We start from the raw sequence: 27,557 nt of genomic DNA on the forward strand, positions 1-27,557 counted from the left end.
GATGATTGGCTAAAAGCGCCCGTAAAACCCGAGGAGAAAGACGTTTGGCGAACGATTTACATCATATTTTAATTGGCAGACGCAAAAATGGTCGAGCTGAGTTTGAAACATTAAAACGATAATAAGGAATTACCCGAGAACAATAACTCAGCGAAAAAGACACTCTTTGAGGTGGGAATTCATCAGACAAATGAAAGCTTAGCCGCCTTTCATACAATAAAGTGTCAGAAATTATTGTTGATCGGAAAATTCTGGCGGCTACTCAGCTATTTCTCCGCATTTGTCGAGATAAACCCGAAAACAAAACGTGAACTCTGAGTCAATTTCAAACACAAAACGTCTTTATTTTTCATATAAAATGATAACGTCAATAACGCCAAGTTAGGAATACAAATTATAAGTTGTTACAAAAAGTTTTCTGTACAATATGAATAAACAAAACTTTTATAGAGAAATAGCCACAAAAACCCATGGACTCTTAACTCAAACATCCAGCACAGAAATCTGCTTGCTCGATGTAACTGAAAGAAAGTCTACCATATCCAAATCTTTGAAGAATTTCAACGTCAATTCTTAATACTTAACAAATACCTAACATAAACAAGGTCTTTGCTCGGTTGATCAATTGAAATTAACAATTAAATTATACTCGGAGAAACTGAAATTAAACTTTTTGAGAATACCTGATTCTGTCTATCAGGCAACCGTAAAGCTTTTTGATATCCACGACTCCAGGGGCGGGAAGACTTACTAAAGGGGGGGGGGGAGGGGAAGGGGAAGGGGAAGGGGAGGGGAAGACTAAGTATTGTGTTACTGATAACTACGTATAGTATTTAACTACTGACAGCTGAATGACCTTCAGAGGTCAACAATGTTAAGGAAAGTTTTATAAAACACACACAATTTACAACTGCTTTCGTACAACGTTCGTTACTGGTTACTCACAAATGTTTTCAAATAAGGAACACGTTATCGTCGGCCACCATGATTTGATTTGCATCTTGCATGACTTGTAACGCACTCTCGATTTCCTCGTCACGGAATGCCTTGTCACGTTTTACAGACTCCTTCACGGTGGTCAGCGGTAGAGTCTGAGCATGCGCCGAAGAGAAGGCCTTCAACAAAGCGGCTTTGAATTCACCGAGTCTGGGAGCAAATAGATTTGATAAAAAATTAATAATCAATTAACTGCCAAGAATGAGGCGAGTTGGAGGTTTAAAAAAGAACAAAAACACACTGAAATGAGTTTTGTTTGACAGAAAATCATTTGCTGACCACCCTCTGCTAGGTTGAAGTTAAAATAATTATTTCGCAACATTTTTAGATTTTAGTCATTTTTTTGGTGCAAAACTATCCTCAAGTTAAAGGGGACCACAAAACATTTATACGATGAGGAAGGGAAAAAAAGGGCAATAGTAAACCAAGAAGGCTAGAGGATATTTAATGATGGAAAATATTACGAACTGAAAAGGAAAAAACTTCGAAAGTTTTGCTATTTTTTTTTAAATACGCAAACCCCTAAAGAGTAATTTTAAAGCAAAAATGTAAGTAATTGTCCTGACCTAACATTAAATTTACACAATGACATAACAAGGTATATAAAGCAAACACTTAAAATACAGTAATAACCCGCTTATAAGAACCTGGGTTTTAAGAACCTGTTAGGCTAAAATTCTCATTTTAAGCCCCCTCTACATAAGAACCTATTTAGCCTAAAATTTTAAGTTAGGTTCTTATCAGTGGGGTTGCTGTAAAAGTGTCTTGGCAGAAACTAATGACTAACTGATTAAACGGTTATGTTTTGTTAAGAACATATAGTTTTACTGTATCTGCACTGAACTGCCTATAGGCATTGCTCTACATGGTACATTATAAATGATTTATTATGAGATGATACTGTATTTGCAATATATATACAATCTATTCCGATGAAATACATATGCAAATTTAAGAACCTATTTAAGAACCTGTTTAGGCTAAATTTCCTTTAAGTACCATTTATATAAGAACCTATTTAAGCTAAATTGAAAAATTCAGGTTCTTATACGCGGGTTATTACTGTACTTCACTTTGGGATCTTTGTTTACCTTTCAGGCGAAAGAGAAACAGGAGTTCTGTCATCACTTGTATCCATGGCTTCTTCAGTGCCACTGCTTTTAGCTGAACGACGACTTTTCATCTTCTCTACAACATCTGAGGCAACAATAAAGCAGCGAAAAATAATTATACCTAATAACTAATACTTCATAATGTAGGCCCTCTTTTTGTAGTTTTTACGGAAGCTTACCTCCGGTTTCTTGTTCTCCGTCATCGCCGTCAAAATCATACGGGTCGCCGTCTCCATCGCCTCTATCTTTCTTCGCTACTTTCTGTTTCTTGGCTTGTGATTTAGTGGCTCTACAACAGAAATAATAATTTAACCCAAGGAATTGAATATTCTCCTGATTCTGACACAACTGCTGTTGAGAATTTAAAGAAACTGAGGGCGGGCAAACATTGGAAAATTCTAGGAAAGTTGTCAAAAAAAATTTGGTGCTTCAAGAAATGCGAACCCAAATATGGGGCGCTAACCCAGTTATAGGGTGTATTCAGTGGAGTTATGTTTCCTACAGCGAGTTTTGTTTTACGTTGCTTTTGTTGGTCTATTTCCTTTTCTTTCATTCTTTTTTTTCACAGCTCTTACGTTCTGGATGTTCTTTGCTGTGATTGGCTGGTTTGACTTTCTTCTTCTTGTTCTTCCTCTTCCTCTTCTTCACCCGATTCCTCCTCAGAATCTTTCTTCCTTTTGTTCTTTTCTCTCTTCTCCACCTGGAAAGAAAAGAGACCTTCTCAAGAGAAAATATATACATGTAACTCAACGGTAAGGCTAATTAATTGACACTGATATGGGAAACGTTTTTCGTCATTAATGTCCATTTGACTGGTTGTCAGAGAATATGAGGTTTGCGATGTGAATATTCAATTTACGATGTTGTAGAACTATCAGAATTACTCTGCCTTTATGAAACTCGACCAAAAATGCTGCATTATCGTCGCACATGTCTTCACACGAAATTTGAAATTTTGATTTGAAAATGCTCCGTTCAATTTAAAACTCTTCGTTGTGACTATAAGCACGTAAGGCATATTTGTTTCAAAACAATTTTTGATGGTTACCTTGTGAAAGTACGCAAATGACACCATATCAATTGCAGCACCAGCATCGTCCTAAAAAAATGACAGTGGTTAGATTTCCCAGAGACTCGCCGTTGTGATTACACTGTTTTCTTACACTCAAACGAAATCTGCTGTAACACATAATTTTAAAGTACTCACCTCCTCGATAGTCTTGCTCATTCTTGCCTTAGCATGTGCTGTGGCCAAACGAATCATTGTTTCTAGAGTTCGTGCAGTAACAGGCATTGTCTGTGAAGAAAACGTCATAAAATGAGTTAAACTTGTATAAATTGGCAGGAATAACAAAAGGGATTTTCAGTTAAGTTAAATGAGGAATTTTAAGAATGCGTGGTGTGCTTCGAATGTAAATTGATTCTAAATCAGAAAATACAAACAAATAAATAATTAATAGACAGATTGATTTATTGTCATATTTTTTTAATAAGCTGCATACCTTAGCCTTCTCATTTCCAACGTTCTCCTGGTCTCTCAGAGCTGAATAGCTTTTGGAAATTTTGTCTGCTGCTTGTTTTGTCAAGCGAGGCTAAGACAGAAAACACAACAAATGAAAAACACATCCTTGAACACTTGGGCACAACTCTCTAAAGTGGTTGACTTCCTTCAAAAAAGGTTACAGCAAAATAAATTAACCCTTTAATTCCCAGTAGCGATTCACACGTAACTTCTCCCCATAATATCCATACATCATCCAGCAAAAACGTAATGAGAATACTCAGACTCATCAAGTAGAAGTTGTCAACTTGATCTAACACCAAATTCTCGAAACCAATTTACAAGGAAATGTGTAGCAACTAGAGGGGAGAATTAACAATCAGATCTTGGGAGTGAAAGGGTTACATGGACGAAGAGAAAGGATGAAACGGTGGTAGGAGCCATCATCCGCTTCTAATGTGGTGAGGGTTCCATTCCCACACTTGACGTCACATGTGTTTGTTGCTGGCCCTCACCCTGTCTTCTAGGGTGTTTCTCTAAAAGTCCAACGTTTTTCCCTTCCTTCCTTCCTTTATAATCCAAATTCCAATCAAACCCAAACACAGTAGACAAAGAACCACTCAATGGATGCGTTGCTAAACTCTACCTTCTTCTGTGTATCAGTTATTAAGCATGGTAGCAGATTCGGCACATTTTATTGCAGTATGGTTTTTGCTAACCTTGATGCCTTTAGCTACATGAATGTATTTCTTCATAAATGCCATTGACACATATTTCTCCCTGAAAGACAACCAAGAACAAAATTCATATCATCTCAAAGTGTCTCAATCTTAAAAACGTCTTTCCGTTGTAAACCTTAAGATTTTTTTTTTCATTTCGGAGTATATTATATAGTTTAGCATCCTTGCGAAATAATTAAGTACTACCAGACACATAGGTCAACTTACTTGCGATCTTTACGCTTTCCATGCAACATTGCATCATACTTCTCATAGATGGGTGTGTCTGTCTCCTCATCCTCTGCCTCTGGGTCTTGTGTGGCTAGAGTCTCTGTTGTTACTCCAAATGGTAAAGCTGAACAGGAAATCACAATAATAAAAGTTTTAAAAAAACCCTGATTGAAGCTGTGGACTAACTAGTGTAGGGGGTCAGGGAGCAGCATAGGAGAGAGAAGAGAATAGGGCGAGAAATGAGGAATTTGTTAAGATAAGAGAAAATGAGAAATGAGAGAACTGCATAGCTATAAAGATTCATTTGTTCATCATTGTTCTGCAGTGTTTTTTGTGTTGAAAGGCAGAAGACAAGACTAAATGCTGGATGTAGGGGAAGGAAGCTTTTAAGGAGGAGATAGGAGATTGAAACTAATCTGTCACCAACAAAGGTAATTTTTCAAAGCCCTGTTTTAAGCTCTACAATTAATATCCAGAATAAATCATAATGTATGTTGTAAATAATTGCCTAAGAAATTACTCCTAAAGATTCATAACAATCAAAAACTGCTGCTTGTAGAAAGTTTTCCAAACACTACTCACCCTCCCCTTCCTGTTCCCCTGGTTTTCTGTAACGATGCATCCTCAGCACATGGTCAGAAATTTTACGGTCATTTTCAGGATCCATCTACAACGAAAACAAGTGAAATAGGTTAACCCTTTAACCCCTATGAGTGACTAACACCTACTTTCTCCATACAACATCACTCCTGAATCAAACATCAAGGTCATGAGAATAAAGGAAATGATCACCAACTAAAGAAGCTCTTGATCATTGAACAAATTCTCCTCACCAGCATCTTACAAAATGTATAGAGAACAGTATGGAGAATATGCTTTCTGATGTTAGGGTGTAAGGGGTTAATAGTTATGATTTTGCTCAAAACACCTCATGAGATCATCCTCCCTTTAACTTACACTGAGGTAAAGAACAGTTACATGGCATCAAAGATTGACAAATTCAAGGAATGAATGCTTTCAGATAAGGAGGGAAATACAGATACTCTTCTGTGTCCACTGAATGCACCCTGTTTACAAAAGGTAGCAGGTTGGGGTGCTGGTTAACTACTGGCAGAAAACAGCACCCTGCTAAACTGATAAGGAGGCAAGGGAAGGCAGCCTACAATGGAATTGCACCCATCCCCCAAAAGATATGATATGATTCATGGAAAGAAAACTATCTCTCCCAAATGGGATCTTTCTATCATCCTCTTAGCCAATTCTGTGATGAAAATTGTTAATGCATAGCGAATAAGGTTTTTGAATCACGTTCATTGACTACAATGACTTTTTTCAAAGCTTGTCTTACCTGATCAAGCACAATAAATAACAAATCAAAACGAGACAGAAGAGAATCCTGCATTCCAATGTTGTCCATAGGATTTTTGTACTCATCATACTGCATGAAGGAAAGAAACAAAGAGAAAAGTAATGAAATATCACTCTAACATTCAGTCAGTCAGTCAGTGTTAGAGTCAGACAGTCAAACAGTCAGTTTGTTAGTCTGCCATTCAGTCAGTTAGCCAGCATGTCAGTCTGTTAGTGCATCAGTCAGTCAGTCTCTGTCAGTTTGTCAGCCTGCCAGTCAGTCAGTAAGCCAGCCATTCATTCTTTTAGTCCATCAGTTAGTCAGTCAGTCTTTCTGTCAATCAATCTCTGTCAGTTTGTCAGTCTGCCAGTCAGTCAGTTAGCCAGTCTTTCTGTCAGTCAATCTCTGTCAGTTTGTCAGTCTGCCAGTCAGTCTGTTAGCCAGCCAGTCAGTCTGTTAGTCCATCAGTCAGTCAGTCTTTCAGTCAAGGTCATAGCATCTATCTGTCTGTCAGTCGGTCATTGAGTCTGTCTGTCAGTCAGTCAAACTGTTTGTCATCCATTCAGTTGGCAAGTCTGTCTGTCAGCCACCCAATGAGCCAGTTGGTTAAATAGTCATTTGGTATGTCATTTGATCGGCAAGTCTTCATCAGGTTTCTAACAACTCTTACCCTGCCATAAACTGGGTTAGCAGCTGCAAGAACAGAGCAACGTGCATTAAGCTTGGCATGAATCCCAGCCTTTGAAATAGTGACTCTTCCCTGTTCCATCACTTCATGTATGGCTGTGCGATCAAGGTCACTCATCTGTGGATTGAAGAAAAAAAATTTAGAAACTTAGAAAGATCACCATATCCAATCTTTAAATCATGTTGCCTTGAGAATTTCTTTGTCTTTGCATTTCTTAACTAGCAGATGCTTCAAAAATTAAAATTTTTCAGGAAAAAAAGTGTCTTTAAAATACATATCACATTTATAATCCATAACAAATCACCAAACAGAACTCAACATTACCTTGTCAAACTCGTCAATGCAGACAACTCCTCTGTCCGCAAGCACCATAGCACCTGCTTCCAATCGGCGTTCACCTAGAAAATAAATTTATTACATACTAGCTCTTACATACTGATTTCTTCCTGGCAAAATATACTAAAAAAATTGGCGTCATTAACACTTTGTAAGCCATATGTCTTCTTCAAGGTATGCCAATTCTCTAAAGGAGATGTGTCAAGAAAAATTCTACCTAATATTTCAAGCTTTTCCAGTGTAGCTCCTTCAAAACCAAATGCAAGTTCCTATTTGAGCAACAGTCACCAATAAGGTGGGAACTGGATTAAATACTGCTCATGACCTGTTTTACCTGTTTCAGGGTCTGTAGTAACAGCTGCAGTCAAACCAACTCCTGATGAACCCCGCCCAGTAGTTGGAATGGCACGTGGGGCAGAGTGGAGGACATACCTGAACAAGACAAATTTGATGAATTCTCACACCATTTTCAACTATGCATTGACACAGAGACACTTGTGGGAACTAGGTTACATTTAAGCATTAAAAAAAAACAGTTTTATTTGATTCGAGTCATTTGTAAAGTAAACTGATTAAGAAGCTTCTCCTACAGTACACTCTCAGACATTTCTCAAATGAAACACCAACACTATTACATTTTAATTGTTAAATAAACAAACTGGGAAAAAAAGTCAAGTAAAAATTATGAGTTTTTCTGTTACCTTAACATCTGTGACTTGGCAGTAGATGGATCACCAATCAGCAGAACATTAATGTCCCTGCAAAAATAAGGGAAAAAAACATTTTGATTAGAAATTGTGACCACAAAATATGTTTAACCCTTTAACTCCCATGAGTGACCAAGACAGAGTTTCTCCTTACAATATCAATACAATATCAACCAGACAAGTGGTGAGAATAAAGAAAATATCAATTTGGGGATAATTAGTTGATGCAATAATCTAAACTAATGTTATAAGAATTGTATGGTTGACAGTGAGGAGGATTACAAATTTGATCTGGGAGTTAAAGGGTTAAAGTTAATAATGGTCAAGAGAACATTAACAAAGAAAACAGCAATTAGATCTTCAATCTCACATTCAAAATACCAAAAAAGGAAAAAAAAACCTTATTTTCAACCATTAATCTCAATCAATTTCAAAAATCTACTGAAGAGCAAGTAGGTATAGGCCACATGTACCCTCTCAGTCTTGTGCCATTTTCCAAGACTTTCTCTGTTCCTCCCAACAGCAGACATAACACTGCTCTCTTAATGTACTCATGTCCATGAATAGATGGAGCTAAGGACTGGGCAAGCATTTCAAATACATCCTGTAAAAAAACATAGAGTTAAATATGATAATTTTTTAATGTATTTCCAACTTAAAATAAAGAATGTGACAGGCAAACTTTTTTATTTATTAGTGTTTTCAAACCTTCTTGCGACGACTGAACTTCTTAATGTTGGACACATCGGCAGCAGAAAAATTTGGAGCAATTTCCTTACTCAATACATGGATGTGGTTAGCAATGAGAACAGTTCTGTGTTGAAAATAAAACAGAAATATCATTATAAATTTTACAAAAAAGCAAAGGCAGTTATTCTTTATTCCACTCAAGAGTGGACCAAGAGTAACCAAGACAGAATTTCTTCTTACAACACTGATACAATATCAAGTAGACAGGGGATAGGAATAAAGAGAAAATAATTTATCTGTGAGGGGATTATTGGTTGATCCAATACCAAATTCTCCAAACTAACATCATAATAATTAAATGGTGAACAGTAAGGAGAATTACTAATGAGACAACAGTGAAAGTGTTAAAGGAAAGCTCTTTTTTTAAGGTATTATTACTACCTAAATGTTCCAGGGGTGAATCCAGCTCTCTTTGATGGAAGGCAACGATACATTCCAACAACTTGTACTCTGTCACCAGGCTAGGGGGGGATAAAACCAAGCTCAAGCATTGAAAGTTAACACTTCTTCAAACTATTCTAAAAAATTTTGATGAAATTGTACAGCCATAACAATATGTACCTTGCACTTATCTACCAAGTCATTATCAGAAATGATGTCCACTGAGCGAGGAAGCTGTCCTGCTGGAGCTTTTTCAGGCATTTCCTGAGTGAAACAATTATATATAAATATGAAAAAAATTCTACAGGTGCCTCTATATGTATGAATCAAAGGTAAGGTTTGAGCAGAGTTGGTAGCAAATTGCGACTAGACTAGCTATGTACCTCCATTTCAGTTCAACCTTTGAACACTGAGGAATGACCATAGAGAAATTTCTCTCTACAACATTAACTACATGGATCAATATCAGTATCTGGGCAACTGCCCACCTACCCCTCCCCTAACTCAACAACAGTCAATTGATAACAAGTCAGGGTTGATGCTGGGTTAGGGGAGGGGTAGGTGGGCAGTTTCCCAGATACTGATATTGATCCAACTACATTTTAAATCAAAATGGTAATGAGAAGAGAGAAAAGTATCGATTTGAGCATCCTGTTTGACTATAAATACAGAATTCTCAGAGCTAAAATGATTGAAAATGTGTACAAAACTACATGGCATAATAATATTGCCATTACAATAAGTTTTAACAATGCAGTCAGGTACAAAAAGTTAGACAAGAGTACTTCATCTCAGACAAGAAGAAAAAAGTGAGGGGATCAGTTACAAGTGAGTTTAAGCCATATGTATGATAAATGATTATTATAGGAGCATCTCTATAGTTGTACCTGAATTGTAAATGTCTGATGATCTTTGTAGGTTGATAAACCATACTCAGTCTCCAGCGGATTACCATCTTCATCCTAAAGAAACAAGATAAATTTCTATCAAAATGAAATTACCATGATACAAAGGATTGATGGTAGATGCTAATCACTAATCAATTAGGATCAAAGGGTTAAACAGCAAATGAATGACATAGGTTACCTTTGTTGGATAGACAGAACTTGTTGGGAAGGCATCCAGAGAAGTCAGGTCTGTGTACCTACGAACCAAAGTCTTCTTGGTCTGAGGACAGTAATGAACACTACGTACAACTTTAGGCCTCACAAGTGAACCTGGAAAATCAGATAAAAAAAAACAAATTAGAACTACAACACCTGTGGTTGTCTTCTGGAATGTTTGACAGTGGACAAAGCCCGGCTCAAATCAGCTCAAACTAAACATATAAACCCTTTACACCCTAACATCAGTATGCATATTCTTTATACTATTCTATATACATTTCCTAAGGTGCTGACAAGGAGAATTTGTTCAACAATCCACAGCCTCTTTAGTTGTTGACCATTTCCTTTATTCTCATGAATTCAAGGGTGATATTGTAAGCTGAAATAAGATGCTGGTCTGTTAATAATGATTAATTAATAATTAATAATGAGATCTTGGGAGTGAAAGGGTTAAAAACAACTGTAACAATCAAAATTGAACTTACACTTAGTGACAATTCCCTCCACACAGACCATGTTCCCGATAAAACAAGCAGAAAGTGACCTAGGAGTTACATGCTTTGCACCAAAGCTACAAAAAAGAAAAAAAATATTTTCAACTAAACTAATATGGCCTACTGCTTCACTTTCCATAAGTTAAGGTAAATATAGCCTCTATTCAAAAACAATCAATAAAAGTACCTTCCGTCAAATCCAATAAAGAACTCTTCATTTTTTCTGCCGTAAGCTGTATCTGCAGAGCTCACAAACTCCTTTAGGGCATTCTAAAGAGGGCAAATGTAACTCTTAAATAATAAAACACCAGTTTTAAATGTATTTTGATATTTTGATCAATGAATAAGATTGAAAATAAAAATTAAGAATTTAAAGAAATACCTGAAATGCGATTAACTCCTCAAAGGAATTGTTGAAAATTCTGAAAAAATTAAAAGAATATTAATTAAGTAATTATTAAGTGTTCTCAGGGGGTAATCAAGAGAGAATAGTTTGAGCCAGGAGATTTCCAAACTAACCCCTTCACTCTCAAGATCTGATTGGTAACTCCCTTTAATTTCTGCCATACAATTCTTATTATGTGAATTTGGTATTGGATCAATTAATAATCCCCTAAAAGTGATATTTTCCTGTATTCTTAACACTTGTCTGCTTCATATTGTATTGATATTGTGAGGAGAAATTGTCTTGGTCACTCTTAGGAGTCAAAGTGTTGAGGAAGTCAAACATAAACCATGCAAAACAAAAAAATATATAGATGTAGTCTCACAAGGATCTTGATCTCAATTCGCTGCACCTCTTGTAACTTTTTTATTTGGGAATTCATTCAAAATGATGGTAGGATTTTATAACCAAAAATACTTTAATGGTCTAAACTCACTCAACAGCTCTTTTCTCGTTTTTTCTCCTCAGATCATTAATGTTAACAATCAATCTGCATTCATTTCTGCTTATCATGTCACGAACTTTGCCATGATAAATTCCTTGATCCTCCTGCGAGAACAACAATACATATTAAGGCTTAAAAGCCATTGAAACCACTTAAATTCGGCATCAGGAAAAGATGCCCTGTATACATGACCCATAAATGTAGTTAAGGTATAAGCGATCATTTCACTAAAAGATGCCAAGATAGGTTCCACGATGGAGATCGACAGAAATTGTTGATGGTGAAAATCATGCAAATAATGTCGTGTACAGGAATTAAAATTTCCCGGGAACTGAACATGTGATGTTGTATAAACCTTTCATCGGCATGGATGTCTCTAACATTTTACTGAAAAAAAAAATAGCAAGCTAACAGTCACAAATTCATCACTAAAAGTAAAAAAAAATTATGCACCGACTGAAATGTGCGGACATAGTAACGGAAATCAATCAGAAATGGTGTGTTCACCATGTGCGAGACAAGCTCTTTCGCACAGCTAGACTACACGCAGGATTTGATCCAAAAATAATCAACCCTCTACTCACATCGTCATCCAGGAAGTCGAGATACTCTCGTTGGAGTTGCCGTAGGTACTGTTCATTGTCCAAAGCCATAATGTAGTGCCACGATCTGTCCAAATTTTGTGCTCTTTATCGCCAGAAGTTACCTGATCAAAGCTTCGACTTGCAAGCAACTGTTTGACCACGTGATCAGATTTCGCGCCAAAAAATCTACTTCCCAAATATGGTGACGGCCTAATTTGGCATCAAAGAAATGGAGCAATTTTCGTACTTGACTAGGGTGGGAAGAGGTAACCTCAAAAAAATAAAATAAAATAAAATAATTCATATATAAGCCTGTCATCTTTGAAAAAAATAAATCGGTATTGCAACAAGCTTTGGTTTCGTTCCGTTTTATTTCGGTTTTTTTTTATGATTTCTCGATTTCTCTTCTCTTTACTTTATTGAATTTCCTTATGCCAGATATTTTCAGGGGATAGGTCAGTATACTCCCCTTAAAAATAGGCAGCTAAACAAATCCAATATGGCGGGCGAAAAGGCGATTCGTGATGTTTGTGGTATCTATTCTCGACTTTTTGACCACAGGGCCGTCATGCAGAATGAATGTAAATACGTAATTCGTGAATTTGAAGGTAAAAGAAATGACAGAGAGCTGTTAAGACTGACAGAAGCGTCTCAGAAAGCAAATGAAATTCAGTCTAAAATCCCCGAGTGCGTTCAACTAGCAGAACTGCTGAATGATGTGCAAGATCAACTAAAAGATGCAAGGCAGCGATGTCATAATATTTTGGAGAGGGAAGAACAGGATCCTAGAAAGAAGAGACGAGATGAGATCAAAGAAAAGTCCAAAAAACAATGGGATGAGTTTTTGAAAGAAATGGATAAAGAAGAGGAAGGCATTGAGAAAGAGTTTCTGGCAAAATCTCTAAAACTGAAAGAAAAATATGGTTTGATAGCGAACCCTGAATCAAATTGAGGAGAATTATTTTCATTGGATGAACTAGGTCCATAAACAAGAGTGTGAATTGTTGCTACGAACTCAATGGAAAGAATGAATGTGCGAGATGAATAATAATAACAATAATAATAATAATAATAATAATAATGATAAACATAAAATGTAGACTTAGATAATGAACAACTCTATTTATCATAAGGGTGTTATGTATGCCCTGGGACCTGGTTTAGATCTAGGATAAGTACAGAAGTTGTTCTGGCAAAAGCCAAAGGCAATCATTGGTAAGGGTGTTCAGGAGTCTTTCTCTTAGAATTTTTTAACCTGTTATAACCTAATATCATTATGCATATTCTCCATACTGTTCTCTAGACATTTTGTAAGGTGCTGATAAGGATAATATTTCTGGGAATCAAGGGTTTCTTTAGTTGGTGTTCATTTTGTCTATTGTCATGACCAAAATATAAGTGATTCAGTGGTGATATTTTAAAGAGAAATTGGATGCAAGCACTTCTAGAGGTCAATTGATTAGTTTTTTTCATTAGGAAAAGGCAACTTTTCCACACTCTGAGGAAAAGTCAGCATGATCTAAGATGAAATTTTTAAATCAATCCCCTTTTGGCTTGTACCTTCTTATCCTCCCAATGCCTCATGAAGTGATAAAAAGTGTGGTCAATTGCTGAATATCCCATCAGGAAGGTTACTTTATACATTATAACATCACCCCTGACCCCATGACTAGAGGGGTGCTAAAAAAAGGTCTTGAATGACCTCTGTTAGACCAGTAAATTCTCCTCTTAATTTGCTTTGTACCCCCTTGTCAACAGAGGGAGATATAGAAGCTGTAAAGTCAACTAAGGTTTTTATTCCAGGCACTCCTTGAAGTTAGTAAAGATTATTGAGAATGTTGAAACCATCTTGCCAGGCATGAAGAAGAAGTGAGACTTCAATACCATAAGATATATTTCTAACTGTATTATTGCATTTACTTGCCCATTAAAAAAGATAGAACATGGTTATTTCAATTAATTTTCTTAGTAGAAGGAAATGAGTGAAGTCAGTTTTATAACATTTTTACACAAAATTTGACTAAAATCAATACTCAACATGTTTTTGTATTGGCAAAAAGACATGAAAGACTGTCAATTATAAAAATGACCTAACTAAAAATCTTAATTAGATATAAACACAACTCTCTAAAAATTTGTGTAAAACTACCTATTTAAAATTATCCTAACAAGCCTACAGCATAAATTTACAAAATGTATGCTGAAATGTGTGTCAAAGCCGTCGAACTCTATCTTTAGTTTTCTTACTTCCAATACTGTCATTGTTGAGTTTTCTAGATCTGAGTCTTAGAGCCATTCCACTGTTTTTAGGTAGTCCGTCACATGGGCTTTCACCTTGATGATGATGAGATTCTCTCAGGCAAACTGAACAGAATCGTAGTCCACATTTCTGACACTGACAGTGACCTTGTGTTTGTGACAGATATGAAGGTGAGACGCATTTTGGACAAGGTCTCAGTTCAAGTGTCTGTTGTGTTGCTGGATGGGAACAAACTGGGGTTGTAGTTTGGTTGTTAAGTGCAGGTAGTTTAGAGATCTTTTTCTCAGGTTTATTGATGTCGACACTTTTTAATGGAAATCCTTTAGGATTAATAGAAGATGACCTCTGAGAAGTAGGCAAACCATAATTCTCCTGCAAGAGATAAATATTGGAGAGTGAACTTACACATTATTTTATTAGCTACAGCATCTAACTCTTGGGATGTAGGTCCATGGCCCCGACTAAAAGTTTTAAAATATTTTACAAACTTTTCATCAAGGTAATATCTTTACTCTCTAAATCTTGCCAGAGATAATTTATGAGATTTAGTTGAGATAGATGGAATGAAACTGAAATGGAGGATAAAAGAGTAAAAAGCCCATCTCTGAAGTTTCTGTGGCTATAACTATGGCTGCTTCTAAGTACCAAGCTTAGCAGTTTGTTTTCTATTATAAAAGGGTAACTTAGTATCATCAACCGAGTTGATAACGGAAATTGGCCATCGTAAAGAGTTTAGAAGCTTTTAAACTCTTTACAGTGGTCAATCTACGTTATCAGCTCGTGAATAGGATTTTTTTATATTAACAGTCAGTTATCAACTCGGTTGATAATACTAAAATTACCCCTGTAATACTCTCCCACCGACGCAGCACCACAGTTTCTTTAGAAACTTACCCCCTTTATTCATTATTATATTAGTTTACTTGAAATACAAGTGTTTTCTCTGCTTCTTTAGCTGAGTTGAGTACCCGCAAGTATGATTTACAAATTTAAGGTTACGCAACAAAAATATATTTTTGACTGATTACCTTTCCCTTGAGAGCACAATAGTCCTTACAATCTCTGAGGAATCCTTTCCACCTCTGACTCGTTTTTGTGTCTCCTTTCACAACATTCCTCCATGTTCGACTCACGGAGGCGAACCTAGACACGAATAGAAAACTGATGAATGTCAGGTACAATAGAATACTAGTTAAAAACGACGCTGAAGTTGTAAAGAGCATGGCTGATCGGCAGTAAAAAGCAGGACATCCATTAAATCAATTTAGGGCTGCCACAAGGGATCGCAGTGAGTGATTTTCATTCATGAATGAATCATATTGGCAGCGATTATGGACAACGTAACGACCAATTTCAAAAACAACAAAAAAGAAGTTAAAATCTTGCCTGCATAGCTCAAGAGGTTCCAGATAGCTGCAGATTCTCTGGCAAATCTTATTGCCGTTTACTGCTAGAAGATCGGAGATGAAATCCACGCTTTTTATTCCAATCAGCCTTCCGATAACACGGTCTTCTGGCATCAAAGGTGACCGATGAAGGCTTTGCTGCATGGATATCTCCTGATCGCTCTCATCAAGCTCAAAATTAAGCCTAGGAAATTCATCAAGGGCTAACGAATGAAAATGAGAGATCGATTCCTTTTCTTGCGAACAAGGTGGAGTGGGGAAAATTGACGATGGCGAGTCGAAGCAAGGAGTCAGGCGATCACGTAGAAGATTGCCCGGCGTTTCTGGCGACATGAAACAGCTTGGCAGCTGAGGGATGATACTCTTTTTCTTCTGATCTCTATCTGTTTCCTCCATGACTAATAAATGTTGTAGTAGATTTGCTGCAGACCCAAAGATCACGTATGTTCCTTGGTCGATGTTGTTATTATGTGGTGAGGCTGACGCTGAATCAAACTTTTGAGTCAACCGCCAAAACGCGCTGACAGCTGTAAGCCAATCACAGCCAGTTATCTCTTCCCGCCAAAATTGTATTATGCGGCGCGAAGCCGCTGCTTTCTCGAGCCGGTCATAAATGCAAACAACTTTTCTCTTATCATGCAAGAATTTTTACGTTGCTTTATGGGCCAAATAGAAGGATTTGTAAGGGAAGAAACGATCGCTTTCCAAACCAAAAAATCCGAAATGGTATTGAATTAAAACAACCCTATCTCGCTTCTGTGTTCGTTTCTTTGCATCGTGTGAGCTTTCTAGGCTGATCAAGGGCCATGTAGCTCGGTTCAACCTATCCTGCTCCTCGATTTCCGGTCATTCGCAACCCTAAACCCATTCCAGTCGTGCACGCGTGCAATCACGCGCGCAATCACCCGATTGAGGCGGGTATTCAGATTTGTTTTTTTCCAGAGTTTTCCTTGGATCCCTGTGATCACTTACTTTTTTGGTTTGGACTAGTCGTTTAATGTAACACACACCAACGAATGCTCTTTCATAATTTTGATAATTTTCATACGCAAGGTTAATGATAGCCGTATCCAGATAAAATTAAATTAGATTGTATTTCATACAGGCTGGGACACTCAGATCGTCTAAGGTTCCTAACTTCGAGATGCAGTAATTTTGTAGAGGACATTTTTCGTAGCACCTCACCTCCACAGTTCACGGGATTAGACATTCTCTCGCAGGGTTAGGGAGGGTACTCGTACTCGATGTTTTGAACAAGAGCTAAGCTGTATAATCGACGAGGTTCCAACGTGCGTCTGAGACAAACTCTTTTCTATTTTGAACCTTAATGTTTTCCGGTAGAGGTGGGGAGAACGAAACAAAATTACAAGGTTTGACTAAATCCGCAGAAAACAGAATTCTTAACTCTAAATGTCGGGAGAGGATAACAAAAACACAGAGAATAAAGGAAACTTATGAAATACTTTTTAAATTGATGAAACAACTTTATTGATCATTCAAGTAACTCGTCAAATCCATGGTAAAGAAAACACAATCAGGTAATGGTTTCTTCAAATTTTAAAGTCTTATCCGGTTAAAAGTGAACCTTGAGGGACAGACACAAAGCTTCAGTTCTTCATCTCGGTGGACTTTTCCTTGGCATTATGGGCACGCAACACGGACACTGCCTCTTGAATCTTGGCGGACAGTGCTTCCCGTGAATCTAACATATGCAGCAACTCAGCATTATCAATCTCCAGCAACATTCCAGTGATCTTTCCAGCTTGATCAGGGTGGGTGAGCTGGATCAGTGGGAACAAATGCTCTCCTAACATCTGTTTCTGGTCCTGAGCGGAGGCTGCAGCAAGCTGGCTCGGATCAATGGAGTTTTGTCCCTAAAAAGAGAAGGGTCCAAATAATCAATAAATAACATACACGATAGTTTGTAAATCAGTAAACACAAGTTAAATTAAATCCAACTAGGAGAAGTGATGGTACATAAAACTTAGTATATAAAAAAAGGAGAAGAAACCCAAACCCAAGAGCATTTGAACATTGTACAGTTAAAGCTGGATAAAAAATTGTTAAGTACAGAGGAGCAATTAAACGACCTATTTCTTTCAAAATTTTTCCTCATCTCAGCCTTCAATATCTTTCCTCCACAAAGAGAAAAAAAACAATTTTACCCTTTAAGCTTTGAAAAATCAACGGTGAGTCATCAGTGTTTTCTTCTAAAAGATTATTACCCCAAGTTGAAGACTTGATAAGGAAAAAACATTTAAACAAGATACTCACTGGGATAGCGATGGGCTGTTGAACCTGATCATGTGGTTGCATGGCCACTCCTGCTGGGTGTCCCTGTGCTGGCTGGTTACGAACATTCTGCTGGAACTTGTAGGTAGGTCTCTGGCCCTGACCCTGCATGCCAGGACCACGTACCTGCTGTGCTTGGCCCATGCCTCCTCCCACACGCTGGTTAGGCCCTCCAGCCCCTGCAGTCTGCTGCTGGCCAGGCACTCCTCTGGGTGGAACCTGACGGATGCCTCTGGCACGTGGAACCTGTCCTGCTCCTGGCATTCCTTGCATCCCAGGCTGTCGCACTTGCTGCTGTGGCTGCATTGGCTGCCATCGAGGGCGTACTTGTTGCATTTGTGGTGGAAAGAAGGGGCGCTGCCCAGCCTTTGGTGGGAAAAAAAAAAGAAAGAAAAAACATTCACATTAGCATCTTTTTTATCATTAAATCAAAGTCTTCCTAAACTGATATTCTAATGTCTAATTAGCAATTCTCCCTTCTACCAGTCTTACTTTTTGTGCACAAAGTGTCATACCAAGGTAACATGCTCTTGCTGTTAAGTTTGCAAGTACAAATGATTGCTTTTTTCTGGATAATGTGTTAATGTTGTTTGAAGTTACATTTCACTACCTTGGGAAAATTAAGGGTTGAGCCAGCCAGCTCCTTTAAAATCTACTTGGTACTTCTCCTAACAAAAGCATTCTGTGGTTCAGAATGATAAAAAAATCCTTCTCTTCATCTTTTAGTCTTAAGCCTTTGAAAAATTAATGCAACTATCAAATGCAAGAGTGCATGAAAAAGAAAAAAAAAAAAAAAGAAAAAAAAAACCAGTGACTTCTGACATTTCTTTTGTTTTCCAATTGTCTTGTATTTGGTTTTATGAAACATCACTCAGGTCCTTATTCCATGCTCCCCTCCAAATTACCATCTCAACAATTTCAAGACAAGACAGCCTGTTATTCACTTGCATTATGCCAAGTCTCATTACCTGAGTCAAAGGCTGCATGTAAAATGCTCCTGCTTGAGGAAAAACCTGTCCGACCTGCTGACCAGCCGCCTGCATAGAAAAAGAGATTATGTGAACAAAACTAGACCAGATACTGTAGTCTGTATGCAGGAGAAACATATCACCATGTTGTCTGATCATCCAAGCTAAAGTGGCTCTTAAAAAAAGAGTTACTGATGCTTCCAAAGCACGACAGTTCCATGAATCAGAAGCATGTAGCCATGCTGAGAAAAAGGCCCAGATATGACAGCTTAGACAAAAACCAAACAATTACGTTTAAGACAATTTTCCTGCAATTGGACTGACAGAGTGCCAGGTTTACATAGCAATCTATCGCAGAAGCACAGGCCAACTTTCTGCCCATTATCAATTGTCCACACCTAGAAATGACAAGGGTGTAACAATAAACCGCTGGGCAGTGAGCCACACTTCCCTTGGACATGATCAGACATCAGTCCTTGCACTTAACTATTGTTTATGTAGGAAAATACGTAATAATAAAATGGAGCCTGTGGTAAAGACTCCTAACTTATTCAAGTCAAGGTTTAGGGGACTTGAGAAGGTAAGAGTCAGTGACTGGTAATCTAAACTCTTAAGATACTTTTCAGAACCATAACTCATTCACATTTTCTACAACAAGAGTGGGAGTTTAGCTGGCCCACCAAGCTGGACAAACTATTTCTTCCTTTAAATTGAAAACTTTCCTGAGATAAAAATTCAAAGAAAAATTTCAGTCTGGTTGTCAAGATGACCAGGGTACCCTCTTTCTACTTTTGTTCCAGCAAACAAGCTTCATTGTTCAGGGAATCTTTTAGTCTGATCAAAAAATACCTCTCAAAAAATGCAAGATTTCAAAGACCAGCTGAAAATCAACTCATTAAAATCTTACAAAGGAAAAAGACTGATGATGTCAAACCCAGAACCTTAATACACACCAAGTAAGATCGCCTGGGCTCACATGAAGGAACCTCTACTAAACAACAGATAGAAAATACTTAGTCACTTTGTCATACCATACCTGTTGCATTCTCAAACCAGCAATACGTTGCATGTGCTGTGCTGCAAGCTGAGCCTTCCGCTCCTCCTTGCGCTGGGCCAGGGCTACATACAAAGGCTTGGATACCAGAATCCTTCCATTCATCTCAGTTACAGCTTTGGTGGCTTCTTCAGGAGCAGAGAAACACACAAAACCAAACCCTGTGATGAGAAAAAACAAGTGTCAAACATTGATTACCTAGGGAATGATGACCAAAAATCAAAGTTGATATTGCTTGGCATACAGCATCGAAATGACCATAAACCCTTATCCAGATTGAACTTTGATACCAATGAATAAATTTTGTATTCAACAAAGGTGAATGATGATTGAGACAAAAGGGAGAAGGAAAATTGGCCTTGTACTGTGTACAACAATCAAGTAAATATGTTCACTAACAGAACTTTTTAAAGACACTCTTTAGACCAGATGAATTTAGAAATGAAACTACTTTTCAGTTAGGTCAACTGTCTACAATAACCCAAACCCCAAAAAACAGAAAAATTAATGTCACTGTCTTTTATCTCTAGAGACCTGAGCATGATACAGCAACTTACCCCTGGAATTGTTCTTCTCATCCATCATTACTTTAGCACTGGTGATGGTTCCATACGGAGTAAATTCCTCACGAAGGCGCACATCATCAATGGTATCATCCAAGTTCTTCACATACAAGTTGACGCCTTGATAACGATTGATACGCTCGATCTTCCTCTTCTCAAACTGAGACTTCAAATCCATCTGTCTTTCAGCTCTTTTCTGCGCTCTAGCTGCATAAAGCTTTTGTCCATTCCAGTCTTTTCCATTGAGTTTATCAACACACTGCAAATTGTGAAGAATGGATGCTTAACTATACATAGTCATTATATGAAAAGCCTGCACTGAAGCCAAGCAGCTAATACTGGAACAGCTAAAGGAGTGGATGACCCTATGCACTAGGTAAATCTCTACCTGGTGGATAGGGTACTACCCATATTCATCTCTTATCAACTGCAAAGCAATTTTTATATGTTGGACAGCACTATCTCCCTTTTCGAACTACTGGGACCTGAACAAGGAACCACCCATGAAACTTGCACTTAGCTTTAACCAATTTTCACAGAATTACTTGAGGTAAATACTATACCAAGCTAGAAAAAATATTTGAAGAATTATCAAAAACAACAGCAGAAGCATGCTTTTCTCTAGGAAAACTGTTTGCCACTAGGGATAGAAGTCACCCGCTGATGAATATTCCAACATGTTAACACAAAAAAAAAATGAAGGCCACACATTTTTATATCAGAGTCCAGTTGATAAAAGTGCAGATAACACTATCCAACAGATGCATTGCTCCAACCAATAAGTGTTGACAAAATGCGCTGCATTATCCACCCCTTCAAACAACAACAAAAGCTTGGTGGTAACATGCGATTAAGTAGTCATTTAAGTAGGCTTAAGCCAGGATTCAAAAAGTGGCTGTCCACCCCATCCTGCTAAGGGGGGTCTAGGGTCTTGTCTCCCCTGAAAATGATGAAAATCAGTAGTGTCCACGGTTCATTTCCATGATTTTTAGCTGATAAACTTGCTGATCACTTAATACATACTTGAATGCAAAATATATTGTTTTCTCTGCAAAAAAAACCCTAAAATTGATTGAAATTTTACCCCCTTTTTCCAATAGTGAGAGAGTCAGTTGTATTTACTAGTTTTTCCCTCAATTAAAATATTATGAAATAATTGACTGAAAGTCACTAAGATCTCCCCTTATTTGATATTCTCCAAGAAAGTGGCTATCCATAAGATGGCTGGCTACATGTCTAAAAGCCTGCAAATGAGCCAACAAGCTTCAACTGATCACTTACTGCTTGAGCTTCTTCTGGTGTTTCAAAGGAGACAAAACCAAATCCCTTGGAACGTCCCTGATCATTAATAACCACCTTGAGACTCAGAATTTTTCCAAATTCATCAACGAGCTCTTTGAACCCCTCATCAGTCATGTCTTCACCAAAATTCTTGATGTATACATTGGTGAACTTCTTTGGTTGGTTTCCTAGTTTTTCTAGACGCTCTCTTCGGGACATCCATTTCGTGGCAAAACTAGAATTGGGAAATATGCATTTAAAATAAAACAGTTACTGTTCCCCCTTCATTGTAGTTTGCGTACTTATATGAGCTCAGGGCAACACAAGAAGACCTGAATTTTTTGGTGAATACTAATGTCTTAGATCAAGATATCCAGTTAAAGTCAAAATTAAATTGCAATGCAATATTCTATCTATTTCTTTACTATCAACCAGTCAGAGAAAAATTGTCATCTCTTGAAAAAATCTGCCCTGGTTGTAAGATTAAATCGGTAATTACAAAGCTTGTTGTTAACTTATGACTGCATCAGAAGTGATCTTGACATACTGGTCATGGCCCCTGTTCTTTAAAGTCCAAGGAACTTCACAAGCCCACAACCATATTATTTCAAAATCTAAATCTACAGAATTGCAGAGTAGCTGTTTAATAAAAACCAAACTTAGGAAAATCAGTCAGGACATGCTTCTCGTGGATGATAGACACCCACCCTCAGATATAATAATAAGAACATGGAGTGGAGTTGAACTGATAACAACTTTGGCAATGAACAGGATTATTCTTATTTCACAAACTATGGGAAATGTGATTAACGCAAGCTACATTTGTAAACTTGGTATTCCATATATCTTGTTGAGATGCCTCTTTCGCAATAACCGGATTTCTCCACCCACCACGAGTTGTGAGGAAGCCATTGTTTAAATTTTACTTGTATCATGACAATAACTAGTCTTTGAACAACCCTAACAACCGCAAGTTTCATTGTTTCAAACCCTTGAATAAGTGCTAAAAAGTACAGATCAAAAGGTGTACTAGTTCTTCTTGACTATGCTACACTTCAATACCTTGAATACCTATTATTTTAAAGATAACGTGTTATCTCCCTCATGAAACCAACAAAAATAGTCAAAATTAATTTCTCGAAGGTTTGCCTAATGTTTCGTTGATCTGTGTACTTATGGTTTGCTGTAAACTGTGCTTTATATTTATGTATGAGTAAAACTTGATGGCAATGGCTGTGAAAACGAAAATAAAGATCGAACAGATTTACTTACACTTTCTTGTCATTAAGCAACATGCCATTAACTTTAGCAATTGCATTCTCGGCAGCATCCTCATCATCAAAATGTACAAAGCCATAACCCTTTGAGTTTCCGTCTTCTCCGTTAGCAATCTTACAAGAGAGGATGTTTCCGAAAGCACTGAAGGTGTCATAAAGAGCCTTGTTATCGATACTCTTGTCAAGATTCTTGATGAAAATGTTTCCGACACCAGATTTGCGAAGAGAAGGATCGCGCTGAGACCACATGATTCGACAAGGTCGTCCCTTGATCGGATCGAAATTCATGGTATCTAAGGCTCTCTCCGCTAAGGAATGAACAGACGATCAAATTAAAAACTAAATTTCGCGTACATGGATGTCAAACATCCGATTTCAACTTAGAAAACCTAAATCAAGTTTCATTCTCACCAGCAGCCGGTTGTTGAAAATTCACGTAAGCATAACCAAGCGAACGACGGGTAACGATATCACGGCAAACTCGGATAGATAAAACAGGACCGACTGTGCTGAATTTCTCGAACAGCATAGCTTCAGTGACATCAGCTGCCAAATCACCGACGTACAGAGACGCCACGGGATAGTTCGGATTGCCAGTAGTGCTGGGATTCATCTTCCTCAAACTTCTTCGGGTTCACTTACTTGAGTTGCGATGACTGTTGCTTGTAACAGGGTTGTTTGGAAATTTTTTCAAGATTTTCGAATTTTTTTCAAGATTTTCTCCGCTTTTAAATTTTTTTTGAACCTTTTTTTACTTTTTATGAATTTTTTTGGCGGCTTTTAGCGTCGCTGAAGAAAAAGAACGCTAAAAAGCCGTTGAAAATACTTAATACGGACCGTAACCGACAACGATTTCTCGAAGGTGAGAGGAAGTTTGTCGCCACGAGTTCTACATATCCTCGGGGGCTCCCACCGAAAGTTGCAGGGGTAAGGCCTCATTGGTCAATTATCACTTCCGGTTACGTCATGTGCTTTTACGAGCTGACTCCACGAGGAAATTAGCATTTCCGGTTGAAAGTTTTTAGCTAAGGTATGGAAGGCACGTTCTCAGACAAATTGCAGAGGACAACGATAAACTACAAGGCTATGCATCAAAGACGAGTATGAGAGAAACAAAAATGTTGGAAGTCTAGCTTGAGTCTATCATGATAGACAAATTAAGAAGATTGCCTTAGGCATTTTCATTTCATTTTCTCATCCTTTGTTCATGTCAAATCTCGTACCCTGATCCAACCGTAAAACTGAAATTGGCCGTGGAAGGTCTGGGTACAACACAAGTTTATATCCAATAACAGTTTATCTGAAATGTATCTCAAATGTTCAAAACATTTCCTGTTCAGCCAGTTATTCTTATTTTAAGCATAATTAGATGAAAATTTGACAAGCAGATAATATACAAGAAAAGAACATGATCCTCATTGATGATATTCAGTTAACCCTTGAACTCCCAAGATGATTGTTAATCTCCCCTCTAGCTGTTACCTAATTCCTTGTAAACTAGTGATGAGAATTTGGTGTTAAATCAAAATAACTGATAAGTTAGAGTATTCTCAATACCTGTTTGCCGAATAATGCACAGCATTATCAGCAGAGCTCACAGAGCGTAGCCCCATAATTATACAAAATAGTAGTAACCCATCAAGCCGAAAAAATTTGGATGTACGACCATACAACCGTACAAGATGCTACTTTTAGCATGTGCGGCCAACTGTACCACGGGCACTATCTTATAATCAGTCCTCTACACAGACACAGATAAGTTACAAATGAAAATCCATTAATATTACCACGCACTTTATCCATAGTAGGGGCTTTAGTTTTACTGAAGAGATGTGCTGGGAAAAAAATGCAAGCTCCGCTTTTAGGCTTGCCTAAATCTATATATTAGAAGTTGCATACTTTTAGAGAAAGATAACACTTGAAAAATTCAAATCCCATGCCTTTACACTCACACTCTTTTTCTGAAATTTCTTTACATGCATCTCACCTACAAGGTAATTTTATTACTTTTCCTCTTATTTGAAATGGTAGAAACAAATGTATTGCCATTTTCCCACAGAAAATCACTTAAGTAAGATGATTGTATGGTCAGAAGAGCACAATGTTTATAGCCTCCCCCTCACCCACCCTCTGTTATCTGTTTCATTATCATTTTTTTAACTATAATTCTCTTCATTAATATTCTTATCCTCATCATCATCATCATCAGAAGCATCATCATCATCATCATTTTTGGAGTCTTTGGAGCAGAAGTTAAAAGTATTGTTTTGATGCCAGCAACTTGATTTTTATTGGCAAACTAAACTTAAATCAACATAAGTGTGCTTTCAAAGACTATTTGCACTATTCTCAGGGTTTCAAAGAAGCACTGTGTACATAGAAAGCTAAGATAATTGAAACTTCTTCAAATGTTTCACAAATGTTTCTTTTTTAAATATATACAAAAAAAAATTTTTTCTTTAAAAAATGTTCTTATACAATGGCGAACAGTTCAAAAGCCATTCATTCTTGTTGAGTTCTGTCTTTGTATTTTTCTTCAAGCTCTCTCCATGGATTTTCAACCATGGAGTGCCTGTAATAAGCTTCAATTCCCGGTGAATCTTGGTCTCTTCTCTTGAAGCCTCCTCTACCCTGCGAATAACATGAAAAATGAAGTGTGACTTCACCATGAAAACTGAAAGAGTGATCGACATTAAGGAAGGAAAGAGGAAATAATTTTGCCTGATAAGTGTAATCTTGATTTAGTGTGACAGAAAAAATGTATTCTGCTAGGTGAAAGGAAGTAGATTGCTGAGAAATCCTCAGTTTAACCATAAAACTCCCAAGATCTCATTCCTGTCTACCATACAATTCTTGTGATGTTAGTTTGGAGAATTTGGTATTGGATCAACTAATAATCCCCTAATTGATATTCTTCATTTTTCTCATCACTTGTTTGCTTGATATTGTATTGATATTGCCAGGAGAAATTCTGTCTTGGTCACTCATGGGAGTTTAAGGGTTAAGCCAAACTCAGCTGAGGTGGGGTGGGGGGAGAAGCTTAATAAATAAGGAAATTGGTCATGTAGTCTGATAGTCTAGGTTAGAATAGTCCCAAGAGAGCTTTTGGTAGCAGTCATGCTAAAATGCAGTCTGCAGACTGTGCAGACTGTGTTTATTTTCCTATATTTTATCATGACTGTTTTGGTAGTAGTGGCTGTAGAAGTGAATGTTTTTAAAATAATAATAATAAATAATAACTTTATTTAAGTGTCAGTGTATTTTAGCACTGCTGTGCTAATTGGGGACACTGTAAATAAGGAAACAAATATCGTAAATGAACAGAAACTCGTTAAAAACCCCAACTGGTAGGAGGCAGACCAGTTGGCTATTTACAAAGCGTGCAGGAGTTGAATTCGGGGCCACCGAAGACAAATCCATCCAGTGGCAGGGAGGAGGACTTGAACCCGGGACCTCCGGCTTACAAGTGCAGCGCCCTAACCACTAGGCCACGCTCGCCTCCTTTTTCACAACTTTAGTGGAATTAATCTTCAGAGATAACTTGAGTGCAATGATGACCTCCATTAAGGTTATGAAATATATTGACAATAACCACTACCAATATCATTCCTTCTCAGGAGTACTCTCAGGCAGATAATCAGACTACAAAGTAAAAATTTCACCACTAGGTTGGAATAATTTACTGTAATAGAGTTAATGATCACTATTGCAATATTCCAAACCCCAAAATGTCAGTAAATTTCTTCAATAAACCCTTGAATTCTCTGATAACAAGCTAAAATAAGCCTGTTTTTTAACTGTTGGGATGTTCCACACCTTGAGCTAAGAGGGGGACCTGGTTTTTTGTCGCTTGCCCTAATGACTTTTCTTCCTTCTGCAATTCTTTTTTTTCTTACCCAAAATAAGGGGGGGGGGGGACTTATATTGATTGATATCACATCAAAGCTAAATAAGGAGAAATATACAGTAGACAGAAAAGAGAACAGGTATGCGGTACTTGTAAGTGAAAGGGTCGATATTTTGTGCTTTTGATTTTAGTTTGCCATTTTTATCGAGATGGATGATCAGCATCATTAATAATAATCTGACAAGTTTACTTATATAATTTTAAACTTATTTCCGTGTACCCTGTGGGGCCATCTCGGTTGACCAGAATATTCCGTTTGTGGAGAGCGTTGTCTGGGTCCACCTGTCTGGAAAAGTCTCGGCTGAAAACCTGGTCTCGGTCCTGGTGGACCAGGATTATTCATAAACTGCGGCCTCTGTGGTGAGGATGGAAATCGTTGTCTTTGAGATGGATAAATCATTTGACCAGGTGGAAGAGATGCCGGATTCTCGAAGCGCGGTCTAAAGTTAGGATGAGGTGCTCTCGCTCGCCCTTGAAAAGGCGAGAAGTTCGGACGACGAGGACCACCATACATTTCGAATTAAAATCAATTACTTGCCATAATGATTTTTGTCATTTTTAATACTCCGTCCGCCATGTTGAAGCTTAGCAGCCCTTCCTTGCAAAGTGCCCAGTTCCCCATCCATTCCGGATGTGGGCTAAAAACAAGCGATAGAGCCGAAATGATAATAATAAATTTAATACTTATATAGTGCAAAATTTGTAC

The 27,557-nt window shown here is 37.6% G+C and overlaps 5 protein-coding genes across 5 annotated transcripts; 1 reads left to right on the plus strand and 4 right to left on the minus strand.

Annotated features, from left to right (window-relative positions):
* Window positions 1-323: 323 nt before the first annotated feature.
* Window positions 324-12,002, minus strand: LOC113666833 (DNA replication licensing factor MCM3). Its single transcript, XM_027182626.2, has 26 exons — window positions 11,844-12,002; window positions 11,251-11,363; window positions 10,752-10,791; window positions 10,557-10,639; window positions 10,361-10,446; window positions 9,856-9,986; window positions 9,657-9,731; window positions 8,950-9,033; window positions 8,770-8,849; window positions 8,347-8,452; window positions 8,112-8,242; window positions 7,633-7,689; window positions 7,266-7,363; window positions 6,920-6,993; window positions 6,578-6,712; window positions 5,908-5,997; window positions 5,142-5,226; window positions 4,557-4,683; window positions 4,329-4,389; window positions 3,611-3,700; window positions 3,316-3,405; window positions 3,157-3,207; window positions 2,684-2,808; window positions 2,288-2,397; window positions 2,088-2,193; window positions 324-1,146 (listed from the first exon to the last, which is right to left on the minus strand). The coding sequence occupies exons 1-26, from the start codon at window positions 11,910-11,912 to the stop codon at window positions 954-956; spliced, it is 2,490 nt and encodes an 829-aa protein (XP_027038427.2). The 5' UTR covers window positions 11,913-12,002; the 3' UTR covers window positions 324-953.
* Window positions 12,003-12,308: 306 nt separating this feature from the next.
* Window positions 12,309-13,789, plus strand: LOC113666831 (biogenesis of lysosome-related organelles complex 1 subunit 5). Its single transcript, XM_027182624.2, has one exon. The coding sequence runs from the start codon at window positions 12,343-12,345 to the stop codon at window positions 12,793-12,795; it is 453 nt and encodes a 150-aa protein (XP_027038425.1). The 5' UTR covers window positions 12,309-12,342; the 3' UTR covers window positions 12,796-13,789.
* Window positions 13,725-16,015, minus strand: LOC113666830 (F-box only protein 43). The gene is made up of 3 exons (XM_027182623.2): window positions 15,490-16,015; window positions 15,132-15,246; window positions 13,725-14,475 (listed from the first exon to the last, which is right to left on the minus strand). The coding sequence occupies exons 1-3, from the start codon at window positions 15,903-15,905 to the stop codon at window positions 14,056-14,058; spliced, it is 951 nt and encodes a 316-aa protein (XP_027038424.2). The 5' UTR covers window positions 15,906-16,015; the 3' UTR covers window positions 13,725-14,055.
* A 957-nt stretch (window positions 16,016-16,972) lies between these two features.
* LOC113666816 (polyadenylate-binding protein 1A) lies at window positions 16,973-23,808 on the minus strand. Its single transcript, XM_027182607.2, has 8 exons — window positions 23,356-23,808; window positions 22,940-23,252; window positions 21,668-21,902; window positions 20,381-20,645; window positions 19,806-19,984; window positions 18,770-18,838; window positions 17,784-18,167; window positions 16,973-17,383 (listed from the first exon to the last, which is right to left on the minus strand). Exons 1-8 carry the CDS (start codon window positions 23,555-23,557, stop codon window positions 17,117-17,119), a joined length of 1,914 nt encoding a protein of 637 aa, XP_027038408.2. The 5' UTR covers window positions 23,558-23,808; the 3' UTR covers window positions 16,973-17,116.
* Window positions 23,809-25,209: 1,401 nt separating this feature from the next.
* On the minus strand, window positions 25,210-27,456 carry LOC113666835 (uncharacterized). The gene is made up of 2 exons (XM_027182628.2): window positions 27,072-27,456; window positions 25,210-25,575 (listed from the first exon to the last, which is right to left on the minus strand). Exons 1-2 carry the CDS (start codon window positions 27,363-27,365, stop codon window positions 25,447-25,449), a joined length of 423 nt encoding a protein of 140 aa, XP_027038429.2. The 5' UTR covers window positions 27,366-27,456; the 3' UTR covers window positions 25,210-25,446.
* Between the last annotated feature and the right edge of the window lie 101 nt (window positions 27,457-27,557).

This window comes from Pocillopora damicornis, chromosome 1, assembly GCF_964200805.1.
Source record: "Pocillopora damicornis chromosome 1, jaPocDami1.2, whole genome shotgun sequence".
In the NCBI taxonomy this organism is placed as follows: Eukaryota; Metazoa; Cnidaria; class Anthozoa; order Scleractinia; family Pocilloporidae; genus Pocillopora; species Pocillopora damicornis.